The 18,623-nt window shown below is 38.4% G+C and overlaps 1 protein-coding gene across 2 annotated transcripts; it reads left to right on the forward strand.

Moving 5' to 3' along the window:
* The first annotated feature begins 33 nt into the window (after positions 1-33).
* LOC127534370 (borealin-like) lies at positions 34-17,909 on the forward strand. 2 transcript variants are annotated; one of them, XM_051949426.1, is made up of 11 exons: positions 34-158; positions 578-681; positions 1,341-1,469; positions 3,210-3,250; positions 3,326-3,401; positions 3,480-3,547; positions 4,172-4,254; positions 15,211-15,309; positions 15,672-15,801; positions 16,630-16,716; positions 17,376-17,909. In XM_051949426.1, exons 2-11 carry the CDS (start codon positions 591-593, stop codon positions 17,409-17,411), a joined length of 840 nt encoding a protein of 279 aa, XP_051805386.1. In that variant the 5' UTR covers positions 34-158; positions 578-590; the 3' UTR covers positions 17,412-17,909. The 2 variants fall into 2 exon arrangements, with proteins under 2 accessions (XP_051805386.1, XP_051805387.1); XM_051949427.1 differs by having other exon boundaries at positions 3,329-3,401.
* The last annotated feature ends 714 nt before the right edge of the window (positions 17,910-18,623 follow it).

Here is an 18,623-nt window from a genome sequence, read left to right on the forward strand (position 1 = left end):
AACGTTCAGGCCTGTGATTGGCTGTCAGGCAGTTTGTTGTGACGCCAGGAAATGTGTGTTCTGATTGGCTGGTTTGGAATGTTGGCTCCGCCCCGCGGGAAGATTTGAAAACGGCTTTGTGGAGGAAGCGAAGAGACGAAACGGAAAAGTAGAATTGGGTAAATAATCCTCTATAAAATATGTATTACAGCGGTTAAACTGGTTATTTAAAGTGGGCTGGTTAATGTTGATGTGTGTGAACGGAGCTGTTGAGGCAGAAAGTCAGTTAACTCGCTTTGCTAACCAGCTAACAAACACCGACGTTAGCTTTAGCTGTTAGCTTGCTAACGTTAGCTGCATTTTAGCAGATTTTGAATAAACATCCCATAATTATAACTGAACTCGACGTCAAGTACAGTAAATATCTCCATATTCCATATTTTACATTGTGTGTAAATGGATTTGTTAAAACAGGACGTTGTAAGCTGCTAAACTTGCTAACAAAATAACTAGCACACTGCCTTTAGTTTGAACTGTTAGCTCGTTTCCAGCTATTTTCCGTTTATATTGGTTTTAAATGGGTTTATTTGTCCCTCAGTGTTCAGGCAGACATGGCTCCCAGGAAAAGAACCACAAAACAGAGGAAGAACAACCCCAAGTCCGCTAAACTGGAAGCTTTTCTGGAGGATTTCGACCTCGAAGGTGTATATTCTTCATTTTTAGTAGAAATACTGCAGTAAAACCTGGTACCAGTGAAGTGTTTTATAATACATAAGTAGTTTTTGTTTGACCTCATTATAAACTGACATTTCCACTGACCACAGACTCAGGCAGCAGTTCGGTAAAGTTGTAAAGGACACTATAAATGATCCTAAAATGAAGATAATGCATAAATATTTTGAAAATTGTCGTCAACATTAACCTTTCATGAGTATATATTAATTTGAGTCCCTATAAATGATCTTCAAATGAGGAAAATACACATTTATATTGAAAATGATCCTCAAAATTGATATTTCAAGAGAGTGTATAACAAGTTAGGTCCCTATAAATTATCCTAAAATGAACAAAATGCACATATATTTTGAAAATAGTTCTCAAAATTGATCTTGTAGGAGTACAAGTTCCGATAAATGATCTTCAAATGAGGAAAATACACATTTATTTTGAAAATGATCCTCAAAATTGATATTTTAAGAGAGTATATAACAACTTAGGTCCCTATAAGTTATCCTAAAATGATACTGCTGTCTAACCTCCATAATAAAACCTGGAGTCTTTATGTAAACCTCTGCATCAGCAGCAGTATAAAGCTGTAGTTTCTTCTGCTTTCTAACCTCCATAACTCTGATGTTCTCCAGTGAAAACCAGAGTGGGCCAGCTGAAGGAGAAGATCAACCAGCTGCTGAAGGATGTGGACAACAGCTACAACATGGCTCTGATCAAACTCCCCAAAGCCGTCCGGCAGACGTCCTGGCTGGAGCACTGCAGTGAGTTAATCAGAACTAAACAAAGTTAGGACGAGGACTGATGCCACCCAGCTGCAGACGCTGCTTCAGTTAGCAGAGCTAATGTGTGTTTTTAATGAGCAGATAGTTGTGTATCGCTGTTCTGATTTAGCTTTTCTTCCTCCTCCTTCCATAAATGAATAATAACTTTATTTATTTCTACATCATCCACAACAAGGTGCTTAGACTTTAAAACCTACAACACAGATAATAAGGCCAGACATAGGAGAGGAGTCAGAGCAGTCAGTTCAAATAAACAGTAGAAATGATCATAAATTACATTTCTGCTCATTCTTCTGGTTTCTGCTGCTGCAGCTTTTTAGTCATTTTTTTTTTACCAATTTTTTCTTTGTGGTCATTTTGCATTTTTGCAGCGCTCAGAAATTGTTAAAAATGATTATTTTTAAAAAGTAGCCAATTAAATGTATAACTAGCTATGAGTATCAGTATTATGGGATGTTAGCCTAGCCGCGCTAGACCCATGTTGTGAAGGCACAAGGGTCTAGGAACGCTCGACAGGGAGGGAGGCGGGCTAAAAGGTTGTCTATCAAATCACTCTGCAGCAGTTGGGTAGGTATACAACCAATCAGTGCAACGAATAGGCTGACGGAGTTCCTAGAGCACCGGCGGATTGTGGCTAAGTCCCATTAGCTTCCCAACCAGTGGAGCCAACTGGTATATTAAGGATTTGCCATATCCCGTCGGCATAAGTCCAAATACGTCTTTCTTCTCAGTGAAACACTTCAGTGCCGTCCTTTGTTTATCTTTCAAGTTGAATTTTAGCTTCAAATCTTTAAGGGCTGTGGCCAAAACCGAGTCCAAAGATAACTGTTTATTGTTTCCGGTTGTTTCTGTCAGAATCGTCGCGCCTCTGTCGTCACTTAGTTACACCCGCCTTCTGACTCTACACTTCATGGTGATTGGTCCGGCCAGTTTTAGGAGAATCCAGCCTCGAGCCTTATGGAGGGTAACTAGACCCACCCTGGCAGAGAATTAAATTCGTTGCTGTGGGTTGTCTAGCGTGGCTAGGCTAATGGGATGTATCATAGTGATAAAAGTAGAACTCTGATCATTGATAAAGTTACAGGAGATGAAGAACCAGATGTTCTGAGGAGGTTCTGGAGGGAAATTTAGTCCTGTTTGGTTGATTTTTTTGTTGTTTTTGTTGCAATTTCTTTTTTGTGTGTTGATTTTCTGTGTTTTTCCTGCATATTTGAACCTTTCAAGGTAGTTTCGGCTCTTTTGATGTGGTTTTGTGTCTTTTTGTGGTTATTTTGGTACTTTTTTGGTTGATTTTGATTCTTTTTGTGGTTATTTTGGTACTTTTTGGTTGATTTTGATCCTTTTTGTGATCATTTTGGTACTTTTTTGGTTGATTTTGATCCTTTTTGTGATCATTTTGGTACTTTTTGGTTGATTTTGATCCTTTTTGTGATCATTTTGGTACTTTTTGGTTGATTTTGATCCTTTTTGTGATCATTTTGGTACTTTTTTGGTTGATTTTGATCCTTTTTGTGGTAATTTTGGTTCTTATTCCAGTGTAGTTTTGTGGTGATTAGCTGGTTAAATAAATAAAATACATGTTATAAGATGAATGTAAAACTCTGCTGTACCCTAACAGACAGATGTTCCAGCTGCTGATAATGATCTTCGTGCTTCATGTGACCTGAATGTAGCAGAACTTTCTCCAGGTTCTAATGAAAAGCTTTTCTCTCTCTCCAGAGTCTGACAAACCAAAGTCTCCAGAGGTGGATGATGTGAAGGTGATTATCTGTTCTTCTCTCATCATATTTCATGCTTCAGCTCCACATTAAGTCCCTGATTAATCCGTCTGTTAGCAGAGAGAAGAAGAAGCTGCTATGGTTGAAAGCGTGGTGGCTGAAGATCACGCAGTCCTGCTGAAAACCGTCAAAAGTAGGTTTAAAGCTCCTCCTTAAACCAGACTGAAAACCAGACACTTCTGCTGACTTCAGTTGTTCTGTCCACCCACAGCGTCCAAGAAGAACGGCAGAACCAAGTCCAGCTGTGAGGATGAGAACACTCCCAGTACAACCAGGAAGGTAGAGGCACATTTCCAGCCCGATCTCACGAGGATTCGTGAAACTGTCACGTAAATCTTTGTTTCGTTTCGTGCGCACCAACATGATTTCGTCATGTTTTTCGTGTTGCTCACAACGAAACCCGCTGTGGTAATCACATCTGAAAGTGGTTTATACCGGCGGATTCATGACGATCTAAGCTGTCCATCGGCGTATACTGTTTGTGTGATCGCGTTTGCAGCCATCGGACATTCTTTAAATTCCTATGCAAATTAGTAGGTGTATCACTGGGTTATGGTTAGGGATGATGTAATGCAAAATATAGCGTTGGATTCGCAACGGTTTCACATTAAAAATATAATATACCCATTCATTTGAAATACGTTCTGAGTGGCACGAAAAGTCCGCCGTTTAAAATACATTGGTGTGCATTTCGTTGTGAGCGGCACGAAAAACATGACAAAATCGTGTTGGTGCACACGAAACTGAAACTAAAACTTACGTGACAGTTTCACGAATCCTCGTGAGATCGGGCTGACATTTCACATGAGACAGCTCAGAGTTCAGCAGCTCCGTTCTTCATCAGTGTTGGTTTGTCTGGGATGTTTTCTGTGGAGTTTGGCTTTAATCAGGTTTCTAATGCAGGGAAAAGCCTCCAGAAAGCCTCCAACCACATCAAAACGAGCCAAAGCCCTGACGCTCAGCAAGCAGAGCGCCCCCATCAGACGGTAAAACTCTCCTGGTTTTATTTAAACATCCATAAAGCAGAGCTCCTCCATCAGACGGTAAAACTCTTCTAGTTTTATTTAAACATCCTTAAAGCAGAGCTCCTCCATCAGACGGTAAAACTCTTCTAGTTTTATTTAAACATCCATAAAGCAGAGCTCCTCCATCAGACGGTAAAACTCTTCTAGTTTTATTTAAACATCCATAAAGCAGAGCTCCTCCATCAGACGGTAAAACTCTTCTGGTTTTATTTAAACATCCATAAAGCAGAGCTCCTCCATCAGACGGTAAAACTCTTCTAGTTTTATTTAAACATCCTTAAAGCAGAGCTCCTCCATCAGACGGTAAAACTCTTCTAGTTTTATTTAAACATCCATAAAGCAGAGCTCCTCCATCAGACGGTAAAACTCTTCTAGTTTTATTTAAACATCCTTAAAGCAGAGCTCCTCCATCAGACGGTAAAACTCTTCTAGTTTTATTTAAACATCCATAAAGCAGAGCTCCTCCATCAGACGGTAAAACTCTTCTAGTTTTATTTAAACATCCATAAAGCAGAGCTCCTCCATCAGACGGTAAAACTCTTCTAGTTTTATTTAAACATCCATAAAGCAGAGCTCCTCCATCAGACGGTAAAACTCTTCTGGTTTTATTTAAACATCCATAAAGCAGAGCTCCTCCATCAGACGGTAAAACTCTTCTAGTTTTATTTAAACATCCATAAAGCAGAGCTCCTCCATCAGACGGTAAAACTCTTCTAGTTTTATTTAAACATCCATAAAGCAGAGCTCCTCCATCAGACGGTAAAACTCTTCTAGTTTTATTTAAACATCCATAAAGCAGAGCTCCTCCATCAGACGGTAAAACTCTTCTGGTTTTATTTAAACATCCATAAAGCAGAGCTCCTCCATCAGACGGTAAAACTCTTCTAGTTTTATTTAAACATCCATAAAGCAGAGCTCCTCCATCAGACGGTAAAACTCTTCTAGTTTTATTTAAACATCCATAAAGCAGAGCTCCTCCATCAGACGGTAAAACTCTTCTGGTTTTATTTAAACATCCATAAAGCAGAGCTCCTCCATCAGACGATAAAACTCTTCTAGTTTTATTTAAACATCCATAAAGCAGAGCTCCTCCATCAGACGGTAAAACTCTTCTAGTTTTATTTAAACATCCATAAAGCAGAGCTCCTCCATCAGACGATAAAACTCTTCTGGTTTTATTTAAACATCCTTAAAGCAGAGCTCCTCCATCAGACGGTAAAACTCTTCTAGTTTTATTTAAACATCCTTAAAGCAGAGCTCCTCCATCAGACGGTAAAACTCTTCTGGTTTTATTTAAACATCCTTAAAGCAGAGCTCCTCCATCAGACGATAAAACTCTTCTGGTTTTATTTAAACATCCTTAAAGCAGAGCTCCTCCATCAGACGGTAAAACTCTTCTGGTTTTATTTAAACATCCATAAAGCAGAGCTCCTCCATCAGACGGTAAAACTCTTCTAGTTTTATTTAAACATCCTTAAAGCAGAGCTCCTCCATCAGACGATAAAACTCTTCTAGTTTTATTTAAACATCCATAAAGCAGAGCTCCTCCATCAGACGATAAAACTCTTCTAGTTTTATTTAAACATCCTTAAAGCAGAGCTCCTCCATCAGACGATAAAACTCTTCTAGTTTTATTTAAACATCCTTAAAGCAGAGCTCCTCCATCAGACGATAAAACTCTTCTGGTTTTATTTAAACATCCATAAAGCAGAGCTCCTCCATCAGACGATAAAACTCTTCTAGTTTTATTTAAACATCCATAAAGCAGAGCTCCTCCATCAGACGATAAAACTCTTCTGGTTTTATTTAAACATCCATAAAGCAGAGCTCCTCCATCAGACGGTAAAACTCTTCTAGTTTTATTTAAACATCCATAAAGCAGAGCTCCTCCATCAGACGGTAAAACTCTTCTAGTTTTATTTAAACATCCTTAAAGCAGAGCTCCTCCATCAGACGGTAAAACTCTTCTAGTTTTATTTAAACATCCATAAAGCAGAGCTCCTCCATCAGACGGTAAAACTCTTCTAGTTTTATTTAAACATCCATAAAGCAGAGCTCCTCCATCAGACGGTAAAACTCTTCTGGTTTTATTTAAACATCCTTAAAGCAGAGCTCCTCCATCAGACGGTAAAACTCTTCTGGTTTTATTTAAACATCCTTAAAGCAGAGCTCCTCCATCAGACGGTAAAACTCTTCTAGTTTTATTTAAACATCCATAAAGCAGAGCTCCTCCATCAGACGGTAAAACTCTTCTAGTTTTATTTAAACATCCATAAAGCAGAGCTCCTCCATCAGACGGTAAAACTCTTCTCCTGGTTTTATTTAAACATCCATAAAGCAGAGCTCCTCCATCAGACGGTAAAACTCTTCTCCTGGTTTTATTTAAACATCCATAAAGCAGAGCTCCTCCATCAGACGGTAAAACTCTTCTCCTGGTTTTATTTAAACATCCATAAAGCAGAGCTCCTCCATCAGACGATAAAACTCTTCTGGTTTTATTTAAACATCCATAAAGCAGAGCTCCTCCATCAGACGATAAAACTCTTCTAGTTTTATTTAAACATCCTTAAAGCAGAGCTCCTCCATCAGACGATAAAACTCTTCTAGTTTTATTTAAACATCCATAAAGCAGAGCTCCTCCATCAGACGATAAAACTCTTCTAGTTTTATTTAAACATCCATAAAGCAGAGCTCCTCCATCAGACGGTAAAACTCTTCTCCTGGTTTTATTTAAACATCCATAAAGCAGAGCTCCTCCATCAGACGGTAAAACTCTTCTCCTGGTTTTATTTAAACATCCATAAAGCAGAGCTCCTCCATCAGACGATAAAACTCTTCTAGTTTTATTTAAACATCCTTAAAGCAGAGCTCCTCCATCAGACGATAAAACTCTTCTAGTTTTATTTAAACATCCTTAAAGCAGAGCTCCTCCATCAGACGATAAAACTCTTCTAGTTTTATTTAAACATCCTTAAAGCAGAGCTCCTCCATCAGACGGTAAAACTCTTCTAGTTTTATTTAAACATCCATAAAGCAGAGCTCCTCCATCAGACGATAAAACTCTTCTAGTTTTATTTAAACATCCATAAAGCAGAGCTCCTCCATCAGACGGTAAAACTCTTCTAGTTTTATTTAAACATCCATAAAGCAGAGCTCCTCCATCAGACGATAAAACTCTTCTAGTTTTATTTAAACATCCATAAAGCAGAGCTCCTCCATCAGACGGTAAAACTCTTCTAGTTTTATTTAAACATCCTTAAAGCAGAGCTCCTCCATCAGACGGTAAAACTCTTCTAGTTTTATTTAAACATCCTTAAAGCAGAGCTCCTCCATCAGACGATAAAACTCTTCTAGTTTTATTTAAACATCCTTAAAGCAGAGCTCCTCCATCAGACGATAAAACTCTTCTAGTTTTATTTAAACATCCATAAAGCAGAGCTCCTCCATCAGACGGTAAAACTCTTCTAGTTTTATTTAAACATCCTTAAAGCAGAGCTCCTCCATCAGACGGTAAAACTCTTCTAGTTTTATTTAAACATCCATAAAGCAGAGCTCCTCCATCAGACGGTAAAACTCTTCTAGTTTTATTTAAACATCCTTAAAGCAGAGCTCCTCCATCAGACGGTAAAACTCTTCTAGTTTTATTTAAACATCCATAAAGCAGAGCTCCTCCATCAGACGGTAAAACTCTTCTGGTTTTATTTAAACATCCATAAAGCAGAGCTCCTCCATCAGACGATAAAACTCTTCTAGTTTTATTTAAACATCCATAAAGCAGAGCTCCTCCATCAGACGGTAAAACTCTTCTAGTTTTATTTAAACATCCATAAAGCAGAGCTCCTCCATCAGACGGTAAAACTCTTCTAGTTTTATTTAAACATCCATAAAGCAGAGCTCCTCCATCAGACGGTAAAACTCTTCTGGTTTTATTTAAACATCCATAAAGCAGAGCTCCTCCATCAGACGGTAAAACTCTTCTAGTTTTATTTAAACATCCATAAAGCAGAGCTCCTCCATCAGACGGTAAAACTCTTCTAGTTTTATTTAAACATCCATAAAGCAGAGCTCCTCCATCAGACGGTAAAACTCTTCTGGTTTTATTTAAACATCCATAAAGCAGAGCTCCTCCATCAGACGGTAAAACTCTTCTAGTTTTATTTAAACATCCATAAAGCAGAGCTCCTCCATCAGACGGTAAAACTCTTCTAGTTTTATTTAAACATCCATAAAGCAGAGCTCCTCCATCAGACGGTAAAACTCTTCTGGTTTTATTTAAACATCCATAAAGCAGAGCTCCTCCATCAGACGATAAAACTCTTCTAGTTTTATTTAAACATCCATAAAGCAGAGCTCCTCCATCAGACGGTAAAACTCTTCTAGTTTTATTTAAACATCCATAAAGCAGAGCTCCTCCATCAGACGATAAAACTCTTCTGGTTTTATTTAAACATCCTTAAAGCAGAGCTCCTCCATCAGACGGTAAAACTCTTCTAGTTTTATTTAAACATCCTTAAAGCAGAGCTCCTCCATCAGACGGTAAAACTCTTCTGGTTTTATTTAAACATCCTTAAAGCAGAGCTCCTCCATCAGACGATAAAACTCTTCTGGTTTTATTTAAACATCCTTAAAGCAGAGCTCCTCCATCAGACGGTAAAACTCTTCTAGTTTTATTTAAACATCCTTAAAGCAGAGCTCCTCCATCAGACGATAAAACTCTTCTAGTTTTATTTAAACATCCATAAAGCAGAGCTCCTCCATCAGACGATAAAACTCTTCTGGTTTTATTTAAACATCCTTAAAGCAGAGCTCCTCCATCAGACGATAAAACTCTTCTGGTTTTATTTAAACATCCTTAAAGCAGAGCTCCTCCATCAGACGGTAAAACTCTTCTAGTTTTATTTAAACATCCTTAAAGCAGAGCTCCTCCATCAGACGGTAAAACTCTTCTGGTTTTATTTAAACATCCATAAAGCAGAGCTCCTCCATCAGACGGTAAAACTCTTCTAGTTTTATTTAAACATCCTTAAAGCAGAGCTCCTCCATCAGACGATAAAACTCTTCTAGTTTTATTTAAACATCCATAAAGCAGAGCTCCTCCATCAGACGATAAAACTCTTCTAGTTTTATTTAAACATCCTTAAAGCAGAGCTCCTCCATCAGACGATAAAACTCTTCTAGTTTTATTTAAACATCCTTAAAGCAGAGCTCCTCCATCAGACGATAAAACTCTTCTGGTTTTATTTAAACATCCATAAAGCAGAGCTCCTCCATCAGACGATAAAACTCTTCTAGTTTTATTTAAACATCCATAAAGCAGAGCTCCTCCATCAGACGATAAAACTCTTCTGGTTTTATTTAAACATCCATAAAGCAGAGCTCCTCCATCAGACGGTAAAACTCTTCTAGTTTTATTTAAACATCCATAAAGCAGAGCTCCTCCATCAGACGGTAAAACTCTTCTAGTTTTATTTAAACATCCTTAAAGCAGAGCTCCTCCATCAGACGGTAAAACTCTTCTGGTTTTATTTAAACATCCTTAAAGCAGAGCTCCTCCATCAGACGGTAAAACTCTTCTAGTTTTATTTAAACATCCATAAAGCAGAGCTCCTCCATCAGACGGTAAAACTCTTCTAGTTTTATTTAAACATCCATAAAGCAGAGCTCCTCCATCAGACGGTAAAACTCTTCTCCTGGTTTTATTTAAACATCCATAAAGCAGAGCTCCTCCATCAGACGGTAAAACTCTTCTCCTGGTTTTATTTAAACATCCATAAAGCAGAGCTCCTCCATCAGACGATAAAACTCTTCTGGTTTTATTTAAACATCCATAAAGCAGAGCTCCTCCATCAGACGATAAAACTCTTCTAGTTTTATTTAAACATCCTTAAAGCAGAGCTCCTCCATCAGACGATAAAACTCTTCTAGTTTTATTTAAACATCCATAAAGCAGAGCTCCTCCATCAGACGATAAAACTCTTCTAGTTTTATTTAAACATCCATAAAGCAGAGCTCCTCCATCAGACGGTAAAACTCTTCTCCTGGTTTTATTTAAACATCCATAAAGCAGAGCTCCTCCATCAGACGATAAAACTCTTCTAGTTTTATTTAAACATCCTTAAAGCAGAGCTCCTCCATCAGACGATAAAACTCTTCTAGTTTTATTTAAACATCCTTAAAGCAGAGCTCCTCCATCAGACGATAAAACTCTTCTAGTTTTATTTAAACATCCTTAAAGCAGAGCTCCTCCATCAGACGATAAAACTCTTCTAGTTTTATTTAAACATCCATAAAGCAGAGCTCCTCCATCAGACGGTAAAACTCTTCTAGTTTTATTTAAACATCCTTAAAGCAGAGCTCCTCCATCAGACGGTAAAACTCTTCTAGTTTTATTTAAACATCCATAAAGCAGAGCTCCTCCATCAGACGGTAAAACTCTTCTAGTTTTATTTAAACATCCTTAAAGCAGAGCTCCTCCATCAGACGGTAAAACTCTTCTAGTTTTATTTAAACATCCATAAAGCAGAGCTCCTCCATCAGACGATAAAACTCTTCTAGTTTTATTTAAACATCCATAAAGCAGAGCTCCTCCATCAGACGGTAAAACTCTTCTAGTTTTATTTAAACATCCATAAAGCAGAGCTCCTCCATCAGACGGTAAAACTCTTCTAGTTTTATTTAAACATCCTTAAAGCAGAGCTCCTCCATCAGACGGTAAAACTCTTCTAGTTTTATTTAAACATCCTTAAAGCAGAGCTCCTCCATCAGACGATAAAACTCTTCTAGTTTTATTTAAACATCCATAAAGCAGAGCTCCTCCATCAGACGGTAAAACTCTTCTAGTTTTATTTAAACATCCTTAAAGCAGAGCTCCTCCATCAGACGGTAAAACTCTTCTAGTTTTATTTAAACATCCATAAAGCAGAGCTCCTCCATCAGACGATAAAACTCTTCTAGTTTTATTTAAACATCCATAAAGCAGAGCTCCTCCATCAGACGGTAAAACTCTTCTCCTGGTTTTATTTAAACATCCATAAAGCAGAGCTCCTCCATCAGACGGTAAAACTCTTCTAGTTTTATTTAAACATCCATAAAGCAGAGCTCCTCCATCAGACGATAAAACTCTTCTAGTTTTATTTAAACATCCATAAAGCAGAGCTCCTCCATCAGACGGTAAAACTCTTCTCCTGGTTTTATTTAAACATCCATAAAGCAGAGCTCCTCCATCAGACGGTAAAACTCTTCTAGTTTTATTTAAACATCCTTAAAGCAGAGCTCCTCCATCAGACGGTAAAACTCTTCTAGTTTTATTTAAACATCCATAAAGCAGAGCTCCTCCATCAGACGGTAAAACTCTTCTAGTTTTATTTAAACATCCATAAAGCAGAGCTCCTCCATCAGACGGTAAAACTCTTCTGGTTTTATTTAAACATCCATAAAGCAGAGCTCCTCCATCAGACGATAAAACTCTTCTAGTTTTATTTAAACATCCATAAAGCAGAGCTCCTCCATCAGACGGTAAAACTCTTCTAGTTTTATTTAAACATCCATAAAGCAGAGCTCCTCCATCAGACGATAAAACTCTTCTAGTTTTATTTAAACATCCATAAAGCAGAGCTCCTCCATCAGACGATAAAACTCTTCTAGTTTTATTTAAACATCCATAAAGCAGAGCTCCTCCATCAGACGATAAAACTCTTCTAGTTTTATTTAAACATCCTTAAAGCAGAGCTCCTCCATCAGACGATAAAACTCTTCTAGTTTTATTTAAACATCCTTAAAGCAGAGCTCCTCCATCAGACGGTAAAACTCTTCTAGTTTTATTTAAACATCCATAAAGCAGAGCTCCTCCATCAGACGATAAAACTCTTCTAGTTTTATTTAAACATCCATAAAGCAGAGCTCCTCCATCAGACGGTAAAACTCTTCTAGTTTTATTTAAACATCCATAAAGCAGAGCTCCTCCATCAGACGGTAAAACTCTTCTAGTTTTATTTAAACATCCTTAAAGCAGAGCTCCTCCATCAGACGGTAAAACTCTTCTAGTTTTATTTAAACATCCTTAAAGCAGAGCTCCTCCATCAGACGGTAAAACTCTTCTAGTTTTATTTAAACATCCATAAAGCAGAGCTCCTCCATCAGACGGTAAAACTCTTCTAGTTTTATTTAAACATCCTTAAAGCAGAGCTCCTCCATCAGACGGTAAAACTCTTCTAGTTTTATTTAAACATCCATAAAGCAGAGCTCCTCCATCAGACGATAAAACTCTTCTGGTTTTATTTAAACATCCTTAAAGCAGAGCTCCTCCATCAGACGGTAAAACTCTTCTAGTTTTATTTAAACATCCATAAAGCAGAGCTCCTCCATCAGACGGTAAAACTCTTCTAGTTTTATTTAAACATCCATAAAGCAGAGCGCCCCCATCAGACGGTAAAACTCTTCTGGTTTTATTTAAACATCCTTAAAGCAGAGCTCCTCCATCAGACGATAAAACTCTTCTAGTTTTATTTAAACATCCATAAAGCAGAGCTCCTCCATCAGACGATAAAACTCTTCTAGTTTTATTTAAACATCCTTAAAGCAGAGCTCCTCCATCAGACGATAAAACTCTTCTGGTTTTATTTAAACATCCATAAAGCAGAGCTCCTCCATCAGACGGTAAAACTCTTCTAGTTTTATTTAAACATCCATAAAGCAGAGCTCCTCCATCAGACGGTAAAACTCTTCTAGTTTTATTTAAACATCCATAAAGCAGAGCTCCTCCATCAGACGATAAAACTCTTCTGGTTTTATTTAAACATCCATAAAGCAGAGCTCCTCCATCAGACGATAAAACTCTTCTAGTTTTATTTAAACATCCTTAAAGCAGAGCTCCTCCATCAGACGGTAAAACTCTTCTAGTTTTATTTAAACATCCATAAAGCAGAGCTCCTCCATCAGACGGTAAAACTCTTCTAGTTTTATTTAAACATCCATAAAGCAGAGCTCCTCCATCAGACGATAAAACTCTTCTAGTTTTATTTAAACATCCATAAAGCAGAGCTCCTCCATCAGACGATAAAACTCTTCTGGTTTTATTTAAACATCCATAAAGCAGAGCTCCTCCATCAGACGATAAAACTCTTCTAGTTTTATTTAAACATCCATAAAGCAGAGCTCCTCCATCAGACGATAAAACTCTTCTGGTTTTATTTAAACATCCATAAAGCAGAGCTCCTCCATCAGACGATAAAACTCTTCTGGTTTTATTTAAACATCCATAAAGCAGAGCTCCTCCATCAGACGATAAAACTCTTCTAGTTTTATTTAAACATCCATAAAGCAGAGCTCCTCCATCAGACGGTAAAACTCTTCTAGTTTTATTTAAACATCCATAAAGCAGAGCTCCTCCATCAGACGGTAAAACTCTTCTGGTTTTATTTAAACATCCTTAAAGCAGAGCTCCTCCATCAGACGGTAAAACTCTTCTAGTTTTATTTAAACATCCATAAAGCAGAGCTCCTCCATCAGACGGTAAAACTCTTCTAGTTTTATTTAAACATCCATAAAGCAGAGCTCCTCCATCAGACGATAAAACTCTTCTAGTTTTATTTAAACATCCATAAAGCAGAGCTCCTCCATCAGACGGTAAAACTCTTCTAGTTTTATTTAAACATCCATAAAGCAGAGCTCCTCCATCAGACGGTAAAACTCTTCTAGTTTTATTTAAACATCCTTAAAGCAGAGCTCCTCCATCAGACGGTAAAACTCTTCTAGTTTTATTTAAACATCCATAAAGCAGAGCTCCTCCATCAGACGGTAAAACTCTTCTAGTTTTATTTAAACATCCATAAAGCAGAGCTCCTCCATCAGACGGTAAAACTCTTCTAGTTTTATTTAAACATCCATAAAGCAGAGCTCCTCCATCAGACGGTAAAACTCTTCTGGTTTTATTTAAACATCCATAAAGCAGAGCTCCTCCATCAGACGGTAAAACTCTTCTAGTTTTATTTAAACATCCATAAAGCAGAGCTCCTCCATCAGACGGTAAAACTCTTCTAGTTTTATTTAAACATCCATAAAGCAGAGCTCCTCCATCAGACGGTAAAACTCTTCTCCTGGTTTTATTTAAGTCACACATGTAGGACTCACAGAATGTCCTTTAAACTTCTTGTCAGATTTCACCTACAGACTGCAGCTTTAATCCTCCTGTTGTCTTCATTTATGGGCACCAAAAATGTTGTTTCCTTCAGTCAAAAAATCCCCAAAGTTCTGAAAATTTGCAAAACCTTCAGGAATAAAATTCCAATAATTCCTTAAAAGTTTCATTTTAAAAAATTCCCCAAATTTGGCAAGAAAATTCTTGTAAATATATTCAAAAAAAGGGTAAAAATCTTCCAAAAAATCCTACATATACCTAAAGTGATTCCATAAATATCAGTAAAACTTCTGATATTTTCTTTAAGAACATTCACATAAAAATCAACCAAAATCCAGTGACATTTGCTGGATTTTTTTATTTTTGTTTTTTTATTTTTCCACCAAAAACTGTAAGAATTTCCCAGAAATGTTAAATGAAAATGTGGACATCAGAAGTTTCACTGAAAATATTTTCCCCACATTTTCAAACTTTAAAACGGTTCGGTTTGACCTGCAGGACATGAAGGTTAGAGTTTACCATCTACTGACCCGTAAAGCCTTTTCTCATGTCCACCAGCAGTACAGGGTGTTAGCGTTTGGTTCACTCTGCTGGATATGAACCAGCATTCTGTTTGAGCTTCTATGACTGGTCAGTACATAAAAAGTGATGGTAAAAATGGACATGCACTGGATTGTTGGTTAACAGGCTGGAGAAGCCGTCAGAATGCCAGGCCCTGTGTCTGAACAGGCTTTAGGCTTTAATCCATCAGTAAAGTGATGCTAACTGGTCTCTGTGTTCAGATCTAACAGGAAGCCTCTGGTGACTCCTGCCAGAAGTGTTCTGGATTCTTCTGTGATGATGGGAACGACTCCTCTGATCACCCCACGCTTCGACCCGAGGTGAGGATTGTACAGCCTGCTGCCGCCTAAAAAGTCCAGCTTCTACCTGTACAGTCTCATTCCTGTATGTCTGGGCTGATCTGATCTGGACGACTGGAATGAAAAACTCAGCCTAGTTTTAGTGACCGTAAGCTTCTGAATCTGTGTTTTGTCTTTAATGTTTCATTCTGAGGTCACTTTAACCAGAACGCTGTCATTTACTGACTGATTCTGTAGAACCTCAGACCCATCAGTGCTCCATCTGTTCCTTCAGAGCTCGTCTTAAAGCTGCTTTTCTTTCATGGATCTGCTGCTGACATCTGTATCTGAGTGTTCCTCTCTGTACCGCTGCATCTGCTTCATCTCAGCCTGTTTGTCCTCAGGCTTCCTAAAACTCCTGCAGTCAGAGTTCCCCGTCACAAAGAGAGAGTGTACAGCATCTCGGTGAACGGTTCTCCCATCGCAGCCGGAGACGACGACATCGTCATCAACGTTCCCGTCGGTAACGGAGAGGTGAGCGACAGACCGACGTTTAAAGAGGAAAATAAAAAGCTCAGTGTCAGCCTGATGAAGGTTCACTTTGAATCATTCTTACTGAAATGTTCTAATTAAGGACGGCTGTAGAAAAGCTTTCATTCACTTCAGAATGTTATTAAGGTTCACAGAAACACTTTGACCTTTAAACAGGATGTTTATTGAAACGTCTGGATCCATGTCTGGTACAATGATCTGCTGCACCTCATCATCTTTATTCCTGTCAGCTGGTTTAAACCAATCAGAGTCATCGGGGGCGGAGCTAAGCCCAGGATACAGTGATGTGGGTTTTCTCTTGGAGAAGTGGATTTAACAGTGAAATGCAGATTGCAGATGGCGTCATAATAATAATGATAGATAAAAAATTCCAAGGAGCTGTGAACCAGTGATCCATGTTTCTACTAAAGTCCAGTCTGTGGTCCACATTTCTCTGCTGAGGCTCTAACATCAATAGAATGTGATGGTTGAAGACATTATTCTAGTTTTTTACATGAAACCAGCAGATAATGTCCTAAACTTTGTCCAAAGTGACTTAAAATCTGCCCAGAATAACCTGAAACTTGTCCAGAATGACTAAAAGTTGTCCAGAATGACCATAATAAATCCTCTGTGGGCCTTTAAAGTCCTCCATCCAGGCTGGAGTCGTGTCTTCATGAGATGTTCTGGTTCCATCCAGACTGTGTTTTCATGTGTTTGTGCTGAGATGTGACTTCAGTCTGTAATTAATGAGCTTGTGAGTGTTTAATGGTCTGATTGAGGCTTATAGAGCAGCTCATTAACCAACCACTGTCCTCTGCCTCTGATCAGAGCATCCAGCTGCTGGCCAGTCACATGGACTCAGTAGACCTGTCTCTGCTGGACGAAACGGCTCTGAGGAGCATCCGACTGCTGCAGGTCATCCATCCATCATCATCCATCCATCCATCATACATCCATCATTCATCCATCCATCATCCATACATCCATCATCATCCATCCATCCATCCATCATATATCCATCATACATCATCACACATTCATCCATCATACATCCATCATACATCCATCATCATCCATCCATCTATCATCATACATCCATCATTCATCCATCCATCATCCATACATCCATCATCATCCATCCATCCATCCATCCATCATACATCCATCATTCATACATCCATCATCCATCCATCATCCATCCATCATCCATCCATCCATCATACATCCATCATACATCATCACACATTCATCCATCATACATCCATCATACATCCATCATCATCCATCCATCATCCATACATCCATCATCATCCATCCATCCATCATACATCCATCATACATCATCACACATTCATCCATCATCCATCCATACATCCATCATACATCATCCATCCATCCATCTGTCATCCATCCATCCATCCATCATCCATCCATACATCATCCATACATCCATCATACATCATCCATCCATCCATCATCCATCCATCCATCATCCATCTGTTCTGCTGCAGGCTTTATTCCTTCAGTGTGAAATGTTTTCTGTTTCTCATCATGTTTTATTTTCCTCCTGACAGAATCGCCTTACCTCCCTGTGTGGGACGTCACACTGACCCGACCATCCGTCTCTACAGGACTCGTCTTTATTTTTTAGAAGAAAGCAGGATTAAAATCTCTGAACGTGATCCAGGACTTTTCCTTTCACCTGGTAGATGTTTAAATGTTGCTCAGAGTGAGTTATTCGTTTCACTTATCTACCTTTATATCCCTTCCTTTTATTTTGATGGGTATTTTCATTACTTTAGGTTGAATCCTTGGAAGAAGTCTGTCTTGTTTATTTCAGTCTTTTATTTCTGGCCAGTCAGATTTCTAAGGTCTGGATTTTATTTGTCCAAGAAGCTTCGTGACTGTTTAATGTCAAACTGAAACGTGTTTAAAGTTTTATCTTCATTCTTTGTTTTTGAAGTTATGCTTCAATCTGATTTAGTTTTTTTCTGGATGATGTCCTGCATGTTTCTATAAACCGGCTTATTGTTATTGGTGAAAATACAGACTGCATGTACATATTTCCTCTTTCTGTCTATAAAACTGATCAAACATTTGGAAACAGATGAGATGTTCTGTCTTATTTCAGATCTTTAATCTTCTTCTCTAAAGGTTCAGTATCTCCAGAAATAAACCTCCAGCAGCCATGAAACGTGGTGAGGACTCAGGCAGAATCAGAGCAGAATGATCCGGTGGAGGACACATTTTTAATGATTGGACCTGGAAAATGGAAAAAAAGTGCAAAACTTTCAAATTAACGTGGTCTAATATCTCCATAAAGTTCCTGCTAGTGTTTATTTCTATGGATGGATCCATATTTCCACTAAAATCCAGTCTTTGGTCCACATTTCTCCAACTGTTGAGGCTCTGACATCAGTAGAATCTGATGGGTTACAGTTTGACCAGACAAGGTTCCAGTTTTTAGATGTTTAGACTAAATGTTGATGTGGACTCATTGGTAGGAACCAGAACCTGGAGTTCAGAGGTCTAGATGTTCACAGAGGTCTACATGTTGGTGGTAGATGCCCAGGCCTACAAGCTGGTTCATGTTGTCTTCATGGTGAACTTTAACAACACGAGGCTGATTTTGTCTTTAGAAATGTTCTCATCCAGACACAGGAGATGTTTCTGGAGAAACATCATTCCAGGTGTGATAACAGCAAGACCAGTGAAGTAGTGATGTGCTAAGAGGAGCAAAGGAGTCATTCTGATTCAGGTTTCATTTATTTTCAGAAAGCAAAATCTCCAAAGTATTTTCAGTGTCTCGGTTGGTCTTCATG

Source organism: Acanthochromis polyacanthus, chromosome 6 (genome assembly GCF_021347895.1).
Source record: "Acanthochromis polyacanthus isolate Apoly-LR-REF ecotype Palm Island chromosome 6, KAUST_Apoly_ChrSc, whole genome shotgun sequence".
Classification (NCBI taxonomy): domain Eukaryota; kingdom Metazoa; phylum Chordata; class Actinopteri; family Pomacentridae; genus Acanthochromis; species Acanthochromis polyacanthus.